At 42.0% G+C, this 20,410-nt stretch overlaps 1 protein-coding gene across 1 annotated transcript in view; it reads left to right on the top strand.

Annotated features, from left to right (window-relative positions):
- LOC311230518 (CCA tRNA nucleotidyltransferase 1, mitochondrial-like) overlaps nucleotides 1-20,410 on the top strand; it is a 39,101-nt gene that overhangs the window by 2,893 nt on the left and 15,798 nt on the right. Inside the window, exons 3-4 of the mRNA XM_084316812.1 lie at nucleotides 2,736-2,929; nucleotides 4,704-4,842. Of these exons, the coding sequence (XP_084172938.1) occupies nucleotides 2,736-2,929; nucleotides 4,704-4,842 (333 nt within the window). The remainder of the gene's footprint in view (nucleotides 1-2,735; nucleotides 2,930-4,703; nucleotides 4,843-20,410) is intronic.

The raw sequence follows: 20,410 nt of genomic DNA, 5'->3' as shown, positions 1-20,410 counted from the left end.
AATGCGATTGAGCTCTGCGCTGAACCATCCCGTCGTCCTTTCCCCCAAGGGCAGACAGGGCATCGGCGAGGTACCGTGCCCGCGGACCAATCCAAGTGCTCCTGCCCGTCTTCGTCAGGGACGCGGTTTCTCTTATCAGGGGGGACCCTTGCGAGCACGGGGAGAACAGAAAGGCCTGGGAGATACCATACCTGCCATCGCGGAAACCTTTTTTTTCAATGGTCAACTGTTCTGGAATGTACTTGAAAGTACTGTGTTTTACTTTTACCTTGAAAGTGCTTGAGTTTACAAAAGGTCCTTTGCGCTATATATATATTATTCCTAAGGCCATGTTTAGACGGAGAGAGTCTGAACAGAAACCGCAAAAGTCGTCTTGCGGTCTCACTTTTAATGTTGCGTTTAGACTAGTGTTTTGGGATGGAATTCTGCGTGCAGACGAGGCTGTAATAAAGTGTATTCGACTCGAGACGACGGAGCCCTGTTGTCACACGATTGGCGCAGATGTCACATGACCAGAAACGTCAGTGGCCAATCAGATTGCGCGAACCGAACACGGAAGTGCAACTCCGTTAGGGAAAATATTCACGCAACCCATACGCTACACTGCCTCAGGTCCTTGAGACAACCAGGTGTGCTGTGAAGACCCGCCCTACTCTGCCTCTGATTCGCAGACTGTGGGTGGGGGAATGGGATTGGACCAAAGCACAGACAGTGGCTCCAGTCACTAATAGTTGCGATAGCCGCTGGACTGATTCTTGTGTATTTACTAGTACTAGGGTGCTGCGGGCTTCTGGCTACCATTCTTGAGAGCTAACGATAGTAGTACTAGGATGCTGCGGGCTTCTGGCTACCATTCTGAGAGCTAACGATAGTAGTACTAGGATGCTGCGGGCTTCTGGCTACCATTCTGAGAGCTAACGATAGTAGCACTCGGATGCTGCGGGCTTCTGGCTACCATTCTGAGAGCTAACGATAGTAGCACTCGGATGCTGCGGGCTAACTGGCCATCTCTGTGATTTGTTTACTTGGTAACACGTCGCGCTCCTCTGACTCCCAAAAGACCAGACGTGGCCTCCGTGATTATACCTGTGCAGGATGTATGAGATGTGTATTGAAATACTGTGCCGCCATTGATGCAGGGGTGAGACATGGCAAATACACACAGCGGCCAGGTGGAAAACTCGGATCTTCTGAGTTGGGCTCGTTGATTTTCGCTTCATCTTTTTATTTTATTAAATTTCTTTTGCCAATGCGCGACCCCACTGTCACCTACCTGCAACCCCAATTTGGGTTGCGACCCGTAGTTTGAGAACCGCTGAGTTAGAGGCATCAAGCCAACGACAAGCTGATTTTAAATTATATTGATTCGAACATAGACCATTTCACTTTATGTGTTAGAAAGTGTCCGTGTCCCCGTAATTCGATTGTTCGCTAGGAATTATGGGATTTGGTGTTGGATGTATGGACTCTACGCAGACGGGGACATGGTCTTTAATCGCATGATAGACTACAACTACCAAGTCGAATAGCGTGGCCCAGGCTACTTCACTTCACACACCCCCCCCCCCCACACACACACACACACGCAGGCTGTCACGCTATCGCACGGGGTGCTACGCAGTAAATTCATTCATCGCACAGACTGTTTTTTTCATAGCACGTACGACATATATGTCACACTGTACAGCCCTGGCTTAAAGTGTCTCTGTACCAGCTTCTCTCTCTCTCTCCTCTCTCGTGATGTTTCTCTTTTTTTTTATCTACTTTTTCTCCCATTTTCTATTTTTCTCCCATCCCAATTTCGTATCGTCCAATTCTACCCTCCCCTGTCTCGAACGCTGTTAGGCCATGCCTCCCACAAGCCGGCTGCAATGTGGACGAAGCCTTACATCACGTGTCCCCTCCGGTACTCGAGGAAGCAGCCGTCGCATCTTTTCACCTGCACAGCGCGATCTCTCAGCGTCGGGGGGGGTCTGCGTGGGAGGGCACGCCGCCCCCGTCGCTTCCTGATTCTGCGGCGCAGGCGCACCAACCGACCTGTAGGAGTCGCTGTCCACAACGTCCGATCCCCACCCATCAGCTTCCTACCCCCTAATACTGCCAATTGTATTAGTATGAACGACCAGCCAAGCTGATAGCAATGCGGAGAGCTGGGCTCGAGCCTTGCCACTGCACCACCTAGCCGCCCTCTCGTGATGTTTCTCATAGGAATGCCGACCTTGACCAGCTCCGCCTAGCTCGCCTGTGTTGCCTAGGCGACCCGCACCACTATCTTTCTCTCCTGCATTGTTATCTATTGTATTGTTGTGTGTATCTCACAGGCACAGGCCCTGGCCTCATACAGAAATGGAGTGAAATGTGTCTGTCTAATACAGATTCAGTCTAAAAGACTAAACACCACTTTGCCAGAATTAAAAGGTGTTATACCTATGTACTTTACGTATTTATCCTGTTATAATCATATTGAAAACAAGTCATATCTTTCAGTACATGCATGCATACATGCATGGATACAAAGCTCAATAGAGCTATGGGTCCCCGCCCCGGACCCCACGTTGAGAATCACTGGTCTATTGTATGTCTCTCAGCTCTCTGCGCCATGCCACTTGAAGAGTTCATGTCCATACAGAGAAAATCTTCAAGTTGTGTTGTCTGCACCACATGTCACCAAGACAAATTCCTCAACAATTTATTGCATTTAACAAATAAATTGTTTCTGATTTTGACATTGGCAGAGCTGTTTGAGAAGCACCAGTATGAGCTGAGGGTAGCGGGGGGCGCCGTACGGGACATCCTTTCAGGAAAACGTCCTGAGGATGTGGACTTCGCCACCACAGCCACCCCGGAGGAGATGAAGAGCATGTTCCAGAAGGCGGGTATCAGAATGATCAACAATAAAGGAGAGAAGCATGGGACCATCACGGCTAGGGTAAGAGTCTTATTAAGAGTTGGCCCTGCTCTACCATATGGCTGTCCCCATTGCCATTTCCTTGGGCTTCGAAGCTTCAGTAGAAATTGAGGCTTTGCATGGAATGTTTAGAATGCCCATTTGTCCATGTTGGAAGAAACAATGTGCTACAGTATGTGTTGATGTATGAGAAATATGTCAGCAAAAATATTAATGAGTTATTCCTGGATCTTGTAAACGAGTCACAGTGGAACAAATCTTATGCTTTTCCTATGATTTACCTACTACCACTGCACAAATATTTTTCTTTTGAAAGTGGTTAACTTACCAATGGTTACAAGCAGCCATGTTGGAAGAAAGAGAACTACACAAATATTCTGTGCAAGGCCTCTATTATAGAATAATCAATCATTCTTCCATATTTGTATTCATAATGGTGGACATGGCTTCTGTTGTGGATTTTATGCCCATATGATTGGATCAGTTTGGAGGAAGTCACCTCTGATGTACTCAAGTCGAGGGAGAGACGGAGACAGATGTGCAGCGAGAGCCCACAGGGAGCAAGGCCCCTGAATAATATATTTTTTTTTTTTAAATTTTATTGATCTTTTCCCCCCTCCTTTTTCCTCCGATTTTCTCCCATCCCAATGTTAGTCGTTATGCCAATTCCCAATCCCCTTCCTGGTCGCTGCGCACTTACCCCCCACAGTCTGTCTGGGAGAGTGCAGGCTATCACGTATCCCGTGCTTCCTCTGACACACGTCTAGCCAATCAACCGCTTCTTTTCACCTGGCAGCGCGGACTCTCACTGAGAGGGTGTAACGTGTGGAAGGATCACACCACCCCCCCTTAGATCCTATCCGCGCTGAGCAGGCGCCCCGACCGAACTGTAGGAGTCGCTGTTTACAACTACCCGGACCCACCCCGCCAGCTTTCCCACCCTCTAATACAGCCAATTGTATTAGTGTGAACGGCCAGCCAAGCTGGTGACAACGCCGGAGCTGTGAGCTGGATTCGAACAGGTGAATCCAGCGTCTCCGGTGTTGGTGACAAACGCAATCTCCGCTACGCCACCTGACCGCTCGAATCCATATCCATTTTGAAGACTTGTCTCAAATTCATCCCCAAATTTATGTACATCCTCCCCAATCCTATTTCCATAGTCCGTGGGACAATGGGAAGTCCCTAAGCTCAAGTCCTGGGGTTTGCACAGTTTGCTGCTTGTTATAATATCATAGGATAAAGTCCCTCGGGTTTCAACCTCATATTTAAATGTGGTTTCCTGATCTTGACAACCACAAAATACATCTAAGCAACTGCTTTTCCAATCTTTGAGAACACTGGGTTTCTATCTTGCACAAAGAAATAATTGTGTATAATCTTGATTACCGTCAAAGGCTGAGAGCATGGAAGAAACACAGTGGTGCAGTGCTGGGCAACCGCGGTCAAACGGCGTTTGGGCTTCGAAGTGCGCGCATCCTATTATGCAAAGTCTAGGTGATAAGTGCCTAGACTTTGCATAATAATAGGATACCGTTTGGCCTCCGCCCATATTACGACTGCACCCCTGAAGAAACACTTCTAGAAGCAGTGGGGCCAGGCATGTCTATAATTCTATAAACATTACAGTAGAAGGTCTCCCCTTCTCTCATGCCATGCATGCGGTAAGTATCCTTTGGTTGCAGTGGTTGTAGCCATTTGTATTATCATATTGACAGTAGTCGATGCCAACTAAAGTCGATTATGCCCTCAGCCCAGTTGTTGCAGCTAATCCATCACTGTGTCTTCTGTGCAGCTACACAATGAGAGCTTTGAAGTGACCACGTTGAGGGTGGATGTCCAGACGGACGGACGACATGCAGAAGTGGAATTCACCACAGACTGGCAGAAAGACGCAGAGCGGAGAGACCTCACCATCAACTCAATGTTTTTAGGTAACTTATATCAGTGGATGTAGTCTTATACATTTAAAAAGGAAGGTTCAGTGAATTTGGATCCGCTGTGTATGTAGTTTTTCACCCGCTAGCGATAATTTTGATAATTTTGCTACTGAGAACATTATGATCCGTGACAAGTTGAGGTCTGAATGATGTGCTTACAGCGTTGGTGCTATACTACTTATTTCAAATAGGGCGAAGTTACCCCAAAAATGCATTTTTTGCAGATTTCACAGGAAAGAAACTTAAATTCTTAGCAACAAGAGGTTAACACAGTAGGCCACAACCCTCGGTGGCAATCGACATTTGCTGAACTACTTGATTATCTGTTTTATACATAACATGTCAAATGTTTATCCTGTGTCTTGATTACTAAATTGATTGAGTGCTACAAGGGGGATATTGAAATCACTTTTAGTTATGGATTCCTTTTAGCTGTTGCCATAGCAGCCAGCAAGTCTTTCTAGGGTCCACATAAAACGCATATAGAAACCATATAATGGCAAATACAAAAGATAAAAACCAGAACTCGACACACAATGGATAATAAAACGAACTAGTAGGACACCTGAGATGACAACACAATACCATACAAACACAGCCCACAAACAAAATACAGTCTTGGATTGAATTTGTAAGAAACTATTTTAACACTTTGGCTGCCAGGAAACGCTTAAACACGTCATTCCCGGCCATGCTCAAGTTGCCGAAGACGCTTTACAGCGTCTTTGATATCAATATTTCAAAAATCTGGGACCATATTTCCCCTCCGCTGGCCTGAGATCCACCAGGAGGACCCACTGAGCTCTCTGGCGGTTCAGGAGCGCCATCTGGTGGCCGATCGGCGCAATCGCTTAACAGGAAGTGACATAGAGGTTGTGCTGGACGGCCGTATTACTTCCGGGCACTCGCTATAGGTCCCGGCATTCTAGCTCGTCACAATACACAGCGATCGATTGCCAATAACTCGATAAACAACATGATTTGGACGTATTATACAAGCTGGAGATGGACCGGGTAAATCTACATCCCATAATGATAAAATGTCTACTCTACGATGATCGCCCAACGGCGCGCGGAGACTGGGGTGAGTTTTAGCGTGTAAAGTTACCGTCTTCGATACTAACTGCTATTATCAACATTTGACCCACATTAGATGATTGGTATAACGCTGCCCACGGAATTATAAACGCCCCCTAGCCCATCCGGTCAACATCAGATGACGTGTAGTAACTTCTAGAAGTACGTCTAGTTGGAATTTTTTTATATTGCGCTGATTGCCATAAAACTGTATTGCATCATCAATATAATGTATTTGGGGCTATAGATCACGTTCTGGAGAAAGCTGCAGAAAGAGATGAAAACATACTTATACAATGATTAGACCATACTTTACTATGAATATGTGAATGAAAAAGTTTAACGTTGCTACACAATGAACAATACATATAGGACTTTGAATGGGCCCTAATAATGGCAATGTAGCAATAGAATTTAAAAAGTTATAGCCCTGCAAAGAAGGGGACTTTCTCTATAGACAAATAGAGCCGGCAACCTACGGTTGATAATGAATTTAACCCATGGCAGCCAAAGTGTTAAAAGAAAAACTATTTACTATGAATGCAGTCGAAATATTGAGGCAGTTTATTCCAGAGAGATATTGATCTATAAATACAATAGGGCTGACCTCGACTAGTCGACTAATCAATCGAAAGGAGCCGTAGTGGTAGGGTGACCAAACGTCCCAATTTGCGCCGGACAGTCCCGATATTTAGCCATCAGTCCCGCATGCCGCAACAGAAGAAAAATGTCCCGCATTTCAATAAGTGTCCCGTATTTCAATAAACAATTTAAATATGAATCATTATTGTTTTTGTCCTCTCATTAATCCCCAACCATGCACTAATGCACCGCAAATACTGTACGTTACATAGTCTAACCAGCGCGAGCGCATATAACATAGCACCTGGGCATCTGATGCGTCTAATCACAGGATGACCAAACTCTTCCCACTCGCCAATCCACAGCCAGATCACGAGCAGGTAGGGCTGGGCGATATGGCCTCTAAATGATATCGTGATATTTTTTGGCCATATCACGATACACGATATATCGTGATATTTTGACATTTCCTCTAAAGCACTTAAAAATGCTTGATTTAACCCTTTGATGCATACAGTCACGCCAATATTATGATTATAATAAGTCCCTGCAAATTGTTTCCATTATTAAACCATGAAGATGCTTTAAAAAATAATTAAATGAAAATGTACTAAGAGTAGTCTACTGACACAAAAATTTAGAGAGAGAGAGAGAGAGAGAGAGACTAATAACCAATAAATATGAAGTTATCTTTAAACCTCTGTTGTCAAGCGTCGTCAATATAACCCACCCCCTTTTCTCACTAATGGAACTAGTGTCGTGGAGTCAGCTTTGAGCTAGCAGCTAAGAGCTAACGCTAGTTAGCTTAGCCTATTATGGTTTAATTTAGCAGCTAACGTTAGCCCATTGCATGTCATTGAAGGTCCGCGCTGGTCTGTGTAATGAAATTACAATTGCATGTAATTTAAGGTCCGCGCTGGTCATAATGAAATGAGAGGAACGCTCTGCACTAAAGCAAGTCTCATATCAGCCGCGACGTGACAACATATACTCGATGTTCACGATATAGTAATTTACTACATCTCACGTAGAACAAGCCGCGATACATCGAGTATACTCTATATCGCCCAGCCCTACGAGCAGGCTTCGTCAAAATGGTCTGGGCTTAGACCGCGTATCTGCATATGCGGCGGATAATGCTAGTGTTAACTATGGAAAACACAAATCTGTGTACAAAAAGCTTCACTACGACCACGACAGCATTGTGAAGGCAAACTGTCTTGCCCACATCAACACTGTCATTGAGGTAACTGAAGAGTGAGATCCAAGTCAAAGCGAATTTCTCTCTAACATGTCAAGATTTTTATAATATTCTCTTGGTCAGAAGGCTCTAATTGAAGCTGCACGGTCCAGTAATAATATAGATTCTTCAAGCACTAACTACCTGTACGTGCACTATGGTGCTCTCCAAGGTGCTGAAACCTTCGGAGGCACAACGTGAAGCACATTTCTAGTTACAGCCATTTAGCCTACTGTTCCCCATAGGCAATTTTTTTAAATAGTTGTTTCCTATTGTTCACTGCTGTTTTAATTCATTTATGTATGTATTTCACTTATGCAGGATAACACTCTTTGTAGGCCTACTCATGCTATACTCATGTTATTATATTCATCCTGTATATACCTGTGATATATTTACATAAAAATAATAATCAAATATATATATGATTTAAAAAAAAGTATCATTTTAATAATTGTAACATTTTGTCAGATTATCATTGAATGAAACATTTAAACTTTGTAGCATGTTCTGGACATGTTTAGAATCAAGGAAGCCAGTGTAGACAATGTGCACTTCAGTATCACATTACAAGAGAGATCACAGGTTGCATGTACATCTTAACTATAGCCATAGGACTCGAGAACCTCTTAACAGCATGTTGGATTGCATGGTATGGTCTTCTATATAATTATGAGTATAATAAGCAATTAATATTGTTTTTAATACATTAAATGCTTATTTTTATCAAAATTATGAATACATTATGTAAACATGATTCTTGCATACGTATTCATTACTGTCCCGCAATTTCAACAAATGTCCCGCAAAATCGACATGCTGTCCTGCATTTGGATCATGGATTTGGTCACCCTACGTAGTGGACTGCCAACCTCTTAGTCGAATGCCAAAAGAAATGTATATACAGTATATGTTTTTTTTTAAATTTTTTATCATTCTTTCCAAAAGCAAAGAGGCCTAGAAACGTGGCTAATGCTAATGGCGCGCATACCAGAGAGGCTAACTGCCTAAGAAAACAGGCACAGAAGCACTGAAAGAGAATTTCACCCGTCTAATGAACTCACTAGACAAATATTTACATTTACATTTTGTCATTTAAATATCGAGATGTATCCATCAGTGGACCAATTGCATGCTTTCGCAGAGGACAAGAAGCCTTCAGTCGACTCCTTCAGACATTAAGCACCCCCCACAGCCCAAATGAAATGCCCCCCCCCCCCCCCCCCCCCCCCAAAAGAAAGTCGACAAATCCTTAGTCGGGGACAGGCCTAAAATACAATATTGCAGTAAGGCGGTAGTTCTTGAATGAGGCAGTACAAGCTGACCATTGCTAGACCCTCCAGTTAGTAAGTTAGTAAGTGTTATGATGATTAGGGATGTCCGATATTATCGGCCTACCGATTAAAATGTGATATCGGAAAATATCTATCGGTTTTAAATTTCTTTTATTATTTTTATTTTTTCCCCCTATAACCTTTTATTTACCCAGGCAAGCAAGTAAGAACAAATTCTGATTTTATTTATTGTCAAAAGTATGCATAATGTTGTGTTAATTCCACAACAAGAGATATGTAATGTTAATTACCTGAAATTATTCAATTTTTTGGGGGGGGAAACCCTGCATATATCGGTATCGGAAATTAAGAGTTGGACAATATTGGTATTGGTAAAAAAGCCAATATAGAGCATCCCTAGTTATGATCAAGATTCAAGAGATTTATTTGTCACATACACAAGACATGTAGTGAAATGAAGGTGGCCATGCCCGCCTTGATTGTGCAAAAATACAAATAATAAAATAGAATAGATAATAAAATAGACATGATAAAAAGTAATAAGAATACAATGCTAAGCTTAAGAAATAATGGTAATGAGTACTATATACTATAATTAAAAATATAAAGTTGTGTTTTTAAAGTGACCTTGTTTGTGTGTGAGAGAGTGCAAGTGAGGATGTGTGTGTGTATGTGTGTGTGTGTTCATGTGTGCGTGGAGAGATCAGTGTTCTGATGGCCTTGGGGAAGAAGTTGAGTCGGAGTCTCTCTGTTCTTGCTGCATGAATGCGGAGGCGCTTGCCTGACCGCAGCAGCTTGAACAGGTTATTGTTGGGGTGGTGAGGGTCCTTCATTTTTCTGCAGGCTCTGGATCTGCACCTCCTACCAGTCCTGCAGGGGTGGGAGCGCACTACTCTCTGTAGAGCCTTGCTGTCCTGGGCAGTGCAGTTGCCAAACCAGGCAGTGATGTTCCCAGTCAGGATGCTCTCCACAGCCCCAGAGTAAAAGGACTGGGCCCTCATTTATCAACAATGCTTAGAAAGTGTTCTATTTTCGTTCTTAAGCACAGAATTTAGAATGTCTCTACGCACAGAAAAATCAGGATTTATCAACCGTGCATACACGGGTCCTACGCATACTCCGTGTTGATAAATACCATTTGTTCTTACCGTCAATGCTTGTGCATGATTATTAAATATCGAGGCCTAAAATACAATATTGCAGTAAGGCGGTAGTTCTTGAATGAGGCAGTACAAGCTGACCATTGCTAGACCCTCCAGTTAGTAAGTTAGTAAGTGTTATGATGATTAGGGATGTCCGATATTATCGGCCTACCGATTAAAATGTGATATCGGAAAATATCTATCGGTTTTAAATTTCTTTTATTATTTTTATTTTTTCCCCCTATAACCTTTTATTTACCCAGGCAAGCAAGTAAGAACAAATTCTGATTTTATTTATTGTCAAAAGTATGCATAATGTTGTGTTAATTCCACAACAAGAGATATGTAATGTTAATTACCTGAAATTATTCAATTTTTTGGGGGGGGAAACCCTGCATATATCGGTATCGGAAATTAAGAGTTGGACAATATTGGTATTGGTAAAAAAGCCAATATAGAGCATCCCTAGTTATGATCAAGATTCAAGAGATTTATTTGTCACATACACAAGACATGTAGTGAAATGAAGGTGGCCATGCCCGCCTTGATTGTGCAAAAATACAAATAATAAAATAGAATAGATAATAAAATAGACATGATAAAAAGTAATAAGAATACAATGCTAAGCTTAAGAAATAATGGTAATGAGTACTATATACTATAATTAAAAATATAAAGTTGTGTTTTTAAAGTGACCTTGTTTGTGTGTGAGAGAGTGCAAGTGAGGATGTGTGTGTGTATGTGTGTGTGTGTTCATGTGTGCGTGGAGAGATCAGTGTTCTGATGGCCTTGGGGAAGAAGTTGAGTCGGAGTCTCTCTGTTCTTGCTGCATGAATGCGGAGGCGCTTGCCTGACCGCAGCAGCTTGAACAGGTTATTGTTGGGGTGGTGAGGGTCCTTCATTTTTCTGCAGGCTCTGGATCTGCACCTCCTACCAGTCCTGCAGGGGTGGGAGCGCACTACTCTCTGTAGAGCCTTGCTGTCCTGGGCAGTGCAGTTGCCAAACCAGGCAGTGATGTTCCCAGTCAGGATGCTCTCCACAGCCCCAGAGTAAAAGGACTGGGCCCTCATTTATCAACAATGCTTAGAAAGTGTTCTATTTTCGTTCTTAAGCACAGAATTTAGAATGTCTCTACGCACAGAAAAATCAGGATTTATCAACCGTGCATACACGGGTCCTACGCATACTCCGTGTTGATAAATACCATTTGTTCTTACCGTCAATGCTTGTGCATGATTATTAAATATCGAGGCCTAAAATACAATATTGCAGTAAGGCGGTAGTTCTTGAATGAGGCAGTACAAGCTGACCATTGCTAGACCCTCCAGTTAGTAAGTTAGTAAGTGTTATGATGATTAGGGATGTCCGATATTATCGGCCTACCGATTAAAATGTGATATCGGAAAATATCTATCGGTTTTAAATTTCTTTTATTATTTTTATTTTTTCCCCCTATAACCTTTTATTTACCCAGGCAAGCAAGTAAGAACAAATTCTGATTTTATTTATTGTCAAAAGTATGCATAATGTTGTGTTAATTCCACAACAAGAGATATGTAATGTTAATTACCTGAAATTATTCAATTTTTTGGGGGGGGAAACCCTGCATATATCGGTATCGGAAATTAAGAGTTGGACAATATTGGTATTGGTAAAAAAGCCAATATAGAGCATCCCTAGTTATGATCAAGATTCAAGAGATTTATTTGTCACATACACAAGACATGTAGTGAAATGAAGGTGGCCATGCCCGCCTTGATTGTGCAAAAATACAAATAATAAAATAGAATAGATAATAAAATAGACATGATAAAAAGTAATAAGAATACAATGCTAAGCTTAAGAAATAATGGTAATTAGTACTATATACTATAATTAAAAATATAAAGTTGTGTTTTTAAAGTGACCTTGTTTGTGTGTGAGAGAGTGCAAGTGAGGATGTGTGTGTGTATGTGTGTGTGTGTTCATGTGTGCGTGGAGAGATCAGTGTTCTGATGGCCTTGGGGAAGAAGTTGAGTCGGAGTCTCTCTGTTCTTGCTGCATGAATGCGGAGGCGCTTGCCTGACCGCAGCAGCTTGAACAGGTTATTGTTGGGGTGGTGAGGGTCCTTCATTTTTCTGCAGGCTCTGGATCTGCACCTCCTACCAGTCCTGCAGGGGTGGGAGCGCACTACTCTCTGTAGAGCCTTGCTGTCCTGGGCAGTGCAGTTGCCAAACCAGGCAGTGATGTTCCCAGTCAGGATGCTCTCCACAGCCCCAGAGTAAAAGGACTGGGCCCTCATTTATCAACAATGCTTAGAAAGTGTTCTATTTTCGTTCTTAAGCACAGAATTTAGAATGTCTCTACGCACAGAAAAATCAGGATTTATCAACCGTGCATACACGGGTCCTACGCATACTCCGTGTTGATAAATACCATTTGTTCTTACCGTCAATGCTTGTGCATGATTATTATCCATATATGGTCATGAAACACCCCCATGGAATGTAGAATAATGGACTAAGCAGACTTGAAACTTCACTGAGAGCGAGTCCTCCGTGATCAATCTCGCTGTCAGTGAAGTTTCAACGGAGGTCATCTATTCTAACCAACACATTGAAGCTAGAAAGCATTTCGTTGTGACCAATCTTATTTGGAAACATGACACAGAATAATAGTATTTAGCGTTTTATTTTAAACAATATTTAATCGTATGATTATAGATATTTTTTGAGAATAAATCCAATGAAGTTGTCAAGTTCACAGACAACTCTGCTGAGGAGGAGGGAGCGTGTAGACTATCTTCGTGCGCCGGGAGCCAAGGATGTTGACTGACCCAGTCCTGCTACAGAATCAGCACATTGACAGAAATAAATGACAAGCTGACCCGACATTAAGCACTGTAATGACTAAAATGAAATTAATTTTAGCACGCCAACTCTGCGCTCTACAATGCCTATTGTGAGCCCGTGGTTTTGGTCAGTCATGTCTTCAGTCGTGGATAACCCTGATCTGCATTTAAGTGATGTTTTAGATACCCCAGTAATAACATTACAATTGAATTAAATACAATTAGGCCTGAATGAGTCGTGTTCCTCCCAGCCACTGGCAACGACATTATCAGTCAAAATGCGCATAGCAGATTATCTGTATATTGACCTAGTGGAATCCCGTTCACATTACTGGATTTGTTTATTGATGGAGCTTTGAAAGCTACATGGGTACAGTCTATTGCTCCGATGATGTTGGGAACCCCTGCTATAGCCTATGTCCTTTATAATGTTCTAGGCTATTTTATGTATTTATGATTTGTTTCCATAGCCGGTGTTGTGCCGAATTTGGACTCCCTGCCAGAATCTGACCCCCCTCGGGAAAACGTGCATACACTCTTATCATCCTACCCAGCATGTAATACGTTCTTTGTTGGAACTCAACTCGTTATTATTTTCCGCATAGATTGCAGAAATACGGGAACGTTTTGATTATATTTAAAAGGCTTTGACATTGTAAAATGAAATAAGTGGAATTTCGAAGTTGTAAGCAGAATACAAGTCATATCACCCACACGATATATGCTACCTGTATCCGCATGTATGCTTTTCATTCATTTAAGACACATTTATTGCAAGGGTTTTGTAATACACATAAACTCAACAAATAACCTCTGTTCTCGTTGCAATGTGTTTTTAATTCTTTCTTATACAGTAGGAAGGGGGAAGAACACTATCGTGGGTGTTCATATGACTTGTATTCTGCTTACAGCTTCGAAATTCCACTTATTTCGTTTAACAATGGCAAAGCCTTTTAAATATAATCAAAACGTTCCCGTATTTCTCCAATCTATGCGCAAAATAATAACGAGTTGAGTTACGCGGAGCGCAGTCAGTACACCCCGTAGTATTCCGATAACGCTATATATAAACCATGCTGCATTAATTCGGAAAGAAAGACCTATTCCAAATGCTATTTATAGGGTTTTGACAATAATTACACTACTGTCGCTATTTTACAATTAACTATAATGAATTACGGGGGGTCATACCGAACATGTCAGTCAAACTAATGCACTAAAACTTATTTCCGCGTTGCAGTCTCTATATTCTACCGCTGGGTGCCGGGTACGCATGGTCAGAGCTGTGCGTATATATACGCACAAAGTCAAGCACACGTTCAAATTGATCAGTCCCACACTTTGCTTAGAAATGATCGTACGCACGGGTTACACACATCTGTGCGTACGCACCATTGATAAATGAGGGCCCTGGAGTATCTTCCCTGATACTCTGAATTTCCTGAGTTGTCTCGGGTGGTAGAGGCGCTGCTTCGCTTTTGTAACAGTGTCTGTGTGTGTTGACATGTCAGGTCCTCCGCAATGTGGACTCCCAGGTACTTGAAACTGCTCACCATGTCCACGATAGTCCCATTAATCCACAGTGGTGTGTGTGTCCCCTGCTGTATTCTCCTAAAATCCACAATCAGCTCCTTGGTCTTACCAATGTTCAGGAGTAGGCTGTTATCCTGTCACCAGAGTGCCAGGACATCAACCTCCTCTCGGTAGGCCTTCTCGTCATTGTTAGAGACCACTGTGTTGTCCGCTAACTTCACTATGGAGTTGGAGCTGAACCTGGCCACACAGTCATGTGTGTACAGCGAATACAGCAGGGGGCTGGGGACACAGCCCTGGGGGGACCCGATGCTCAGGGTGATGGCGTTGGAGGTGTGTCCACCCACTCTGACCGCCTGGGGCCTGTCACTCAAAGTCCAGGCGCTCAGGGTGGAGTTCAGACCCAGATCAATCAACTTGAGAAAAGCACACCTGTTAGGGATGGGTACCGAATCCGGTACTTTTAAGGGTATCGACCGAATCATGTCGGTACTAGCGATTACCAATTCACGTGATATCCACGGTGTCACATTTCTGTAATAAAACATTTAAAGTAATTTTTCTTTTTTAAAGTCCGATGGCTTCAACGTTTCATTTACCACGAAACCTATGAAGTGTGCCTCACGTCAACGTTCATGCGCACAATACACGCTTACCTAGGATTTGACTTGATTCAACAACAACAAAGCAGTAGGGGCAATGGCAAGCCGAAAACGGTCGCAAGTGTGGTTACACTTTATAAAGCTAGATGCAGACGATGCTCGCTGCAATATTATACAGGGTTAGAAATAAACTTTTTTTGCCCCCCTTAACTCATTCAGCGCCGTGGGCCTAGAGCGTCTTTGTTCCTACTGTGCCACCGCTCTAAGAGATAGGAATGCGTGGCGGTGTTTGCAGGGCTATATCTATATTCTATATTATAGCTATGGATACAATACTATGGCACATTTGACATAAACTATCCATCATTCAATATGTGAAAAAGAATACATTTTGTCATGTATATGTTTGCGTGTTATACCGTGCTGAATAAGTATAGTTTCAGAGTGATCCTGGCTAATTCCATAAAATGGCGCTATGGAGGAATACGTGAATTTGACTAAAAGCGTTGGCGTTGCTCGCCTGGACACGCTACTATTTCCAAATCAAATGTATATAATAGGTATTGGGTTTCATCATGAATGCATGAAAGGGGGGGGGGGGGTCGTTTTTTTATTCTTTGATCGTCACCAACGGCATACGTTCTGGAGTACGTTAATGTATCGATGTAACTATTCTTAAATCAATTGACTTATGGAAATACTGCGCTTGCTTTAGGCCAGGCGCCACATTAGGTAGAGTGAGGGCATGACGCAGATCCTGTGCCTGTGTACGGAAGATCGTCATTTAAAATATTATATATGAAATAACGGTCAACGGTATTCCGTATAAGTGAAATAAGCGACCAAAGGTGTTCCATACCGTGCAAAAACAGGACGTTATGTCGTGAAATTGTATATGAATTGTTTACAAACTGTTAATTTATGTAACAGCCTTTCATATCTCATATCAAGTTCAAATACACAACAATACAGGGGCATTGCAGGTAATTAAATTTGTGTTTCGAGCTCGGACTCCATGGTGCACAATTAAGAAACGACAATGAATACAAGAATGGTAACAATAAGTAGTAATGGTAAGTTAACACTTTGATCGCCAGGGTTAAATTCATAATTTACCATCCCTCGCCAGCCCTATTTAACATGGAGAAGTTCCCCTTCTTTGCAGGGCTATAACTTTTTAAATTGTATTGCTAAATTGACATTACTATGGCCCATTCAACGTCCTATATCTATTGTTCAGGGTGTAGCAATGTTATACTTTTTCATTCACATATTCATACTAAAATACGGTCTAAAGTATAAGTATGTTTTTATCGTTTTCTGCAGCTTTCTCCAGAACTTGATTTATAGCCCCAAATGCATTATATTGATGATGAAATACAGTTTGATAGGAATCTGTGCGAGATAAAAAATTTCAACTGGACGTGCTTCTAGGAGTTACTAAGTATGATCTGATGTTGACCGGATGGGCGGGGGGTCGTTTATAATTCCGTGGCCAACGTTATATCATTCATCTAGTGTGGGTGATATGATCATCAGAGCAGTTTATATCGAACACGTTAAAAAATAACGCTGAATCTTACCGTATCTTCCTCGCGCCGTTGGACGATGAGCGTGGAACTGAAATATTCCTATTATGGGATGTAGAAATATCCGATCCATTTCCAGGTTGTATAATAGTATATACGTCCAAATCATGTTGTTTATCGAGTTATTTGCAATCGATCGATGTCCAGCGTGTCAAGATGGAGTCCCGCTAACGATAGCGAGTGCCCGGACGAAATATGGGTGAGCACCACTTCATCCGCATCACTTCCTGTTTGGGCGATCGGCCACCAGATGGCGCTCTTGAACCGCTGGAGAGTTGAGAGGGGCTCAACAGTACATATCATGTCTCCAGGGGAGAAATATGATTTCGATCACAGATTTTTGAAATATTGATATCAAAGACTCCGTCTTAACACTTTAACATGAGCGGGCACACACTCATGCCGCACACTTATGGCCAAAAGGAAAGGCCACTTTAAATTAGAATAACAGGAACAGTGTATTGCACTACCAAAGCTACCTAGCATGTCCTATATGCTCTGTAAATAACTATGTACAGATACCGAGATGTCACACCATGTTACCTATTACCTGTTTATTGCACAATGTTGTTTTTTTATTGGATTCTATTATATGTTGTACCCAGCGTTTCCGTTAGCCGGTAATTACCGGTTTTTGACCGGCAAAATCTGTTGAAGTCCGACTTATTTAATATCTCCGGTCTTAATGTCCGGTGAAAATAATTCCCTGAGTCTAAGCACAATTTGATTATTTGAATTGTATTAAAATAGGCTAAAATTAAATAGCCTATGCGATGAACGAAACGATCATTACATTTGTTTCCTCGTTGCTTCTAATAATGACAACGACGTTGTCGGCGAGAGCTTAGTGCTGGGTGTGCGAGTGCATGTGAAGCTGCAGAGCCAGAGAGGCAACGGCACAATGCAGTATTCCATCAGTACTCCAATTCGGCCATTTTCAGCCAATGTTGGGTGGGGGGCGCTGTTGTGCGGTTCCCAGAAAAGAGCCAATAACAGCTAAATCAGCTTCTCTGCAGCGCCATACTCTTTGCAAATAAGTCGTTGCGAGGTGGAGAGAGTCGTCACGCAAACCACGATAATGTTGCCGTCTCTCTGCTTTCTCAGTTATTCGCTTGATATAATTAATACAAATGTCCAATATAACGGAATTCGTTAGCTCATAAAAATGTGATTATAACAGACTGCTGTTTAGTGTCGGACCGACTGCCCACATACGCGGTCTATTTTAGTTCAAGTCAGCAGCAGCACGGAGTATCGAGGGACTTATTTTATTTGGAATATATTAATTAATGACTGTATACGCAAAAGTAGCCTAGTTTTAAGTAATAATATTATAAATCTACATGCCTTGAGGATGACATTCTTTATTCTAAACTATGACCGGAATTAATCTCATTTGTCCGGTAGATTGAAATCTTGCAGGTCACGGAGACCGACAACAATTTTTTCTAACGGAAACCCTGGTTGTACCACTGTATTGCACATTGTTGCGGGCAAGACCACCCGCATTTCATTGTATACTTGTATGCCGTGACAATTAAAACTCTTGACTTGACTTGACTTTTTATAGCTATCATTCTCTCGAAAATCTTTGGAAAAATTAAAGATTTCCCCATAAACGGCATTTATTGGAATATTCTCGAATACACTAGACACGTTGTCATTTGTCGGCCTATTTATGAATCGTTTTCAAATAAACGCTAGATTATCGATAGTATATGTGTACTTATGCACGCTATAGACGCGGGCTGAAAAATCTATTATCCATTTCCTCAAGATCACACACGCACATACACACATAGGGACACGCTGTTATCTCAGTGAATACAGCTCCGATTACCCCAAGACTGGTAACATAGACTCCTTACCTTAGAATCATATGTTCTCCAAAAAGATTATTCCAATTCCTGATCGCCATTCCAAATATCGATCGCGTTTATTGATTGATTATTGGCTGCTGTAAATATATATATATTTCCATAATTATGTGAATCTCTCATTTAAAAACCTTTGTGTTTGTAAGTATTTCTAATGTTCGCCATCGCCAGTTGGCCACTATCATGTTAATAACCAGGAAATGTCCACGTGAAGAGAGCAGATGTCTATACAAATTGATTTACGTCAATGTGCTTGTGTGTGCAAGTTCATCCTCTTACATTGAAATAGAAAGACAACACATTTATTTTGGTTGTTTTCTAGTGTACTGACTCACAGGGGGAAAAACGAATGCATTTCAAGTTTTCAACCCATATAGGCTATGCTGTTTGTTTGAAAAACACCAAACAAACAGCCCAGTGGTGGACTACTGACATAGCTGGTGATAACCAGATAGGGCAAGGCTTTCTCTACTCGCGTACGGGATTAACACATCTCTCAGAGTGTCGTTCTAGTTTGTCATTCAGTCTTTGCTGTAGTATATTCCTGTCCTCTTGTCATTTTCACTCTGGTTGAGCTGCTGCTGTTCTTGGATCTGTCATTGCAGAATAGGGCTGTCCTGAAAACCATGTTTTGGGCTTTGATTGATTACGATTCTGTAGTAACTAATAGGGGTGTAACGGTACAATAATATAATAATAATTATTAATATACATTTCTTTTTATTAATAAAAAAAGAATTTGTTTATATATTATATTTATTATAATTATTATTATTAAATAGAATCATTTTTTATAGGCTTGCCGTGGTAGTCAGTGATACTGGTGTCGCTGTGTTCAGGCATCCAGAGTAAATGAATTGCCTAGTGCGACTTTAACAACTTATAGGCTTGGTAAGTTTCACTTTCACTTCTAGAGAGGATTTAACTGCACAAGACTGAATACTAGAGAACAGATGACATGTTACACAACAATGGCAGAGGATTATTTGGATTTAAACACGATAGCAGTTCAACTGGAGTCGAGAGGAGCTCAGATGATCAATCCGAAAAAGTATGTTTATTTTTTTTTATTTGATCAGCGTGAGTCCGGCGGGAGAAATGTTGTTGTTTGTTGGCGACGTGTGTGTTGGCGATGCGCGGCGTGTGTGTTGGCGATGCGCGGCGTGTGTGTTGGCGACGTGCGGCGTATTCTCCGTATGGCTCAGCGTACCGCACCGTGACGGCCGTACCGTAAATTTGCGAGACGAATACACGTACCGTTACACCCCTAGTAACTAATGATCAAATAATTGACGCTTCATTCTTCTCGCACAAGCGTTTCATTGCGGCGGGTAATTGAGAACTGTAGGGTAGATAGGTTTTTCTGAACGTGTCGTCTGAGAAACTGATTTTCAAAATGAATGTTGGATTATTGTTATTTCTAAACAATTTCTTATGCTGATGTCACCTCATTGCGGGACTGGAGCTCTGGACCTTATCATACTCTGCTGATTGGCTTACATTTAATGTTCCCAGAATTTGCACTGAATTAGGAAAATCCGCTTTTAGCTTCTGTGCCCCGGAAACATGGAACGTTTTGCACTTTGAAACTCAATTCATTAGTATTATCAAACCATGGCTAACACGGGGTGATGTCTTCCCCCTTTTGGTGCCAGTCAAGAGCCTTGCTGCTGAGTTCTGAACCAGTTGGAGACGGGATAAGGATGTTTGGCTGATGCCTGTGAATTACAATAATCCACACGTGAAGTGATGAATGCGTGAATAACTCTTTCTAGATCGGGGGGGGGGGGGGGGT

This window comes from Notolepis coatsorum (assembly GCF_963971535.1).
Source record: "Notolepis coatsorum genome assembly, chromosome: 6".
Classification (NCBI taxonomy): domain Eukaryota; kingdom Metazoa; phylum Chordata; class Actinopteri; order Aulopiformes; family Paralepididae; genus Notolepis; species Notolepis coatsorum.
This window is presented reverse-complemented; position numbering and strand designations above follow the sequence as displayed.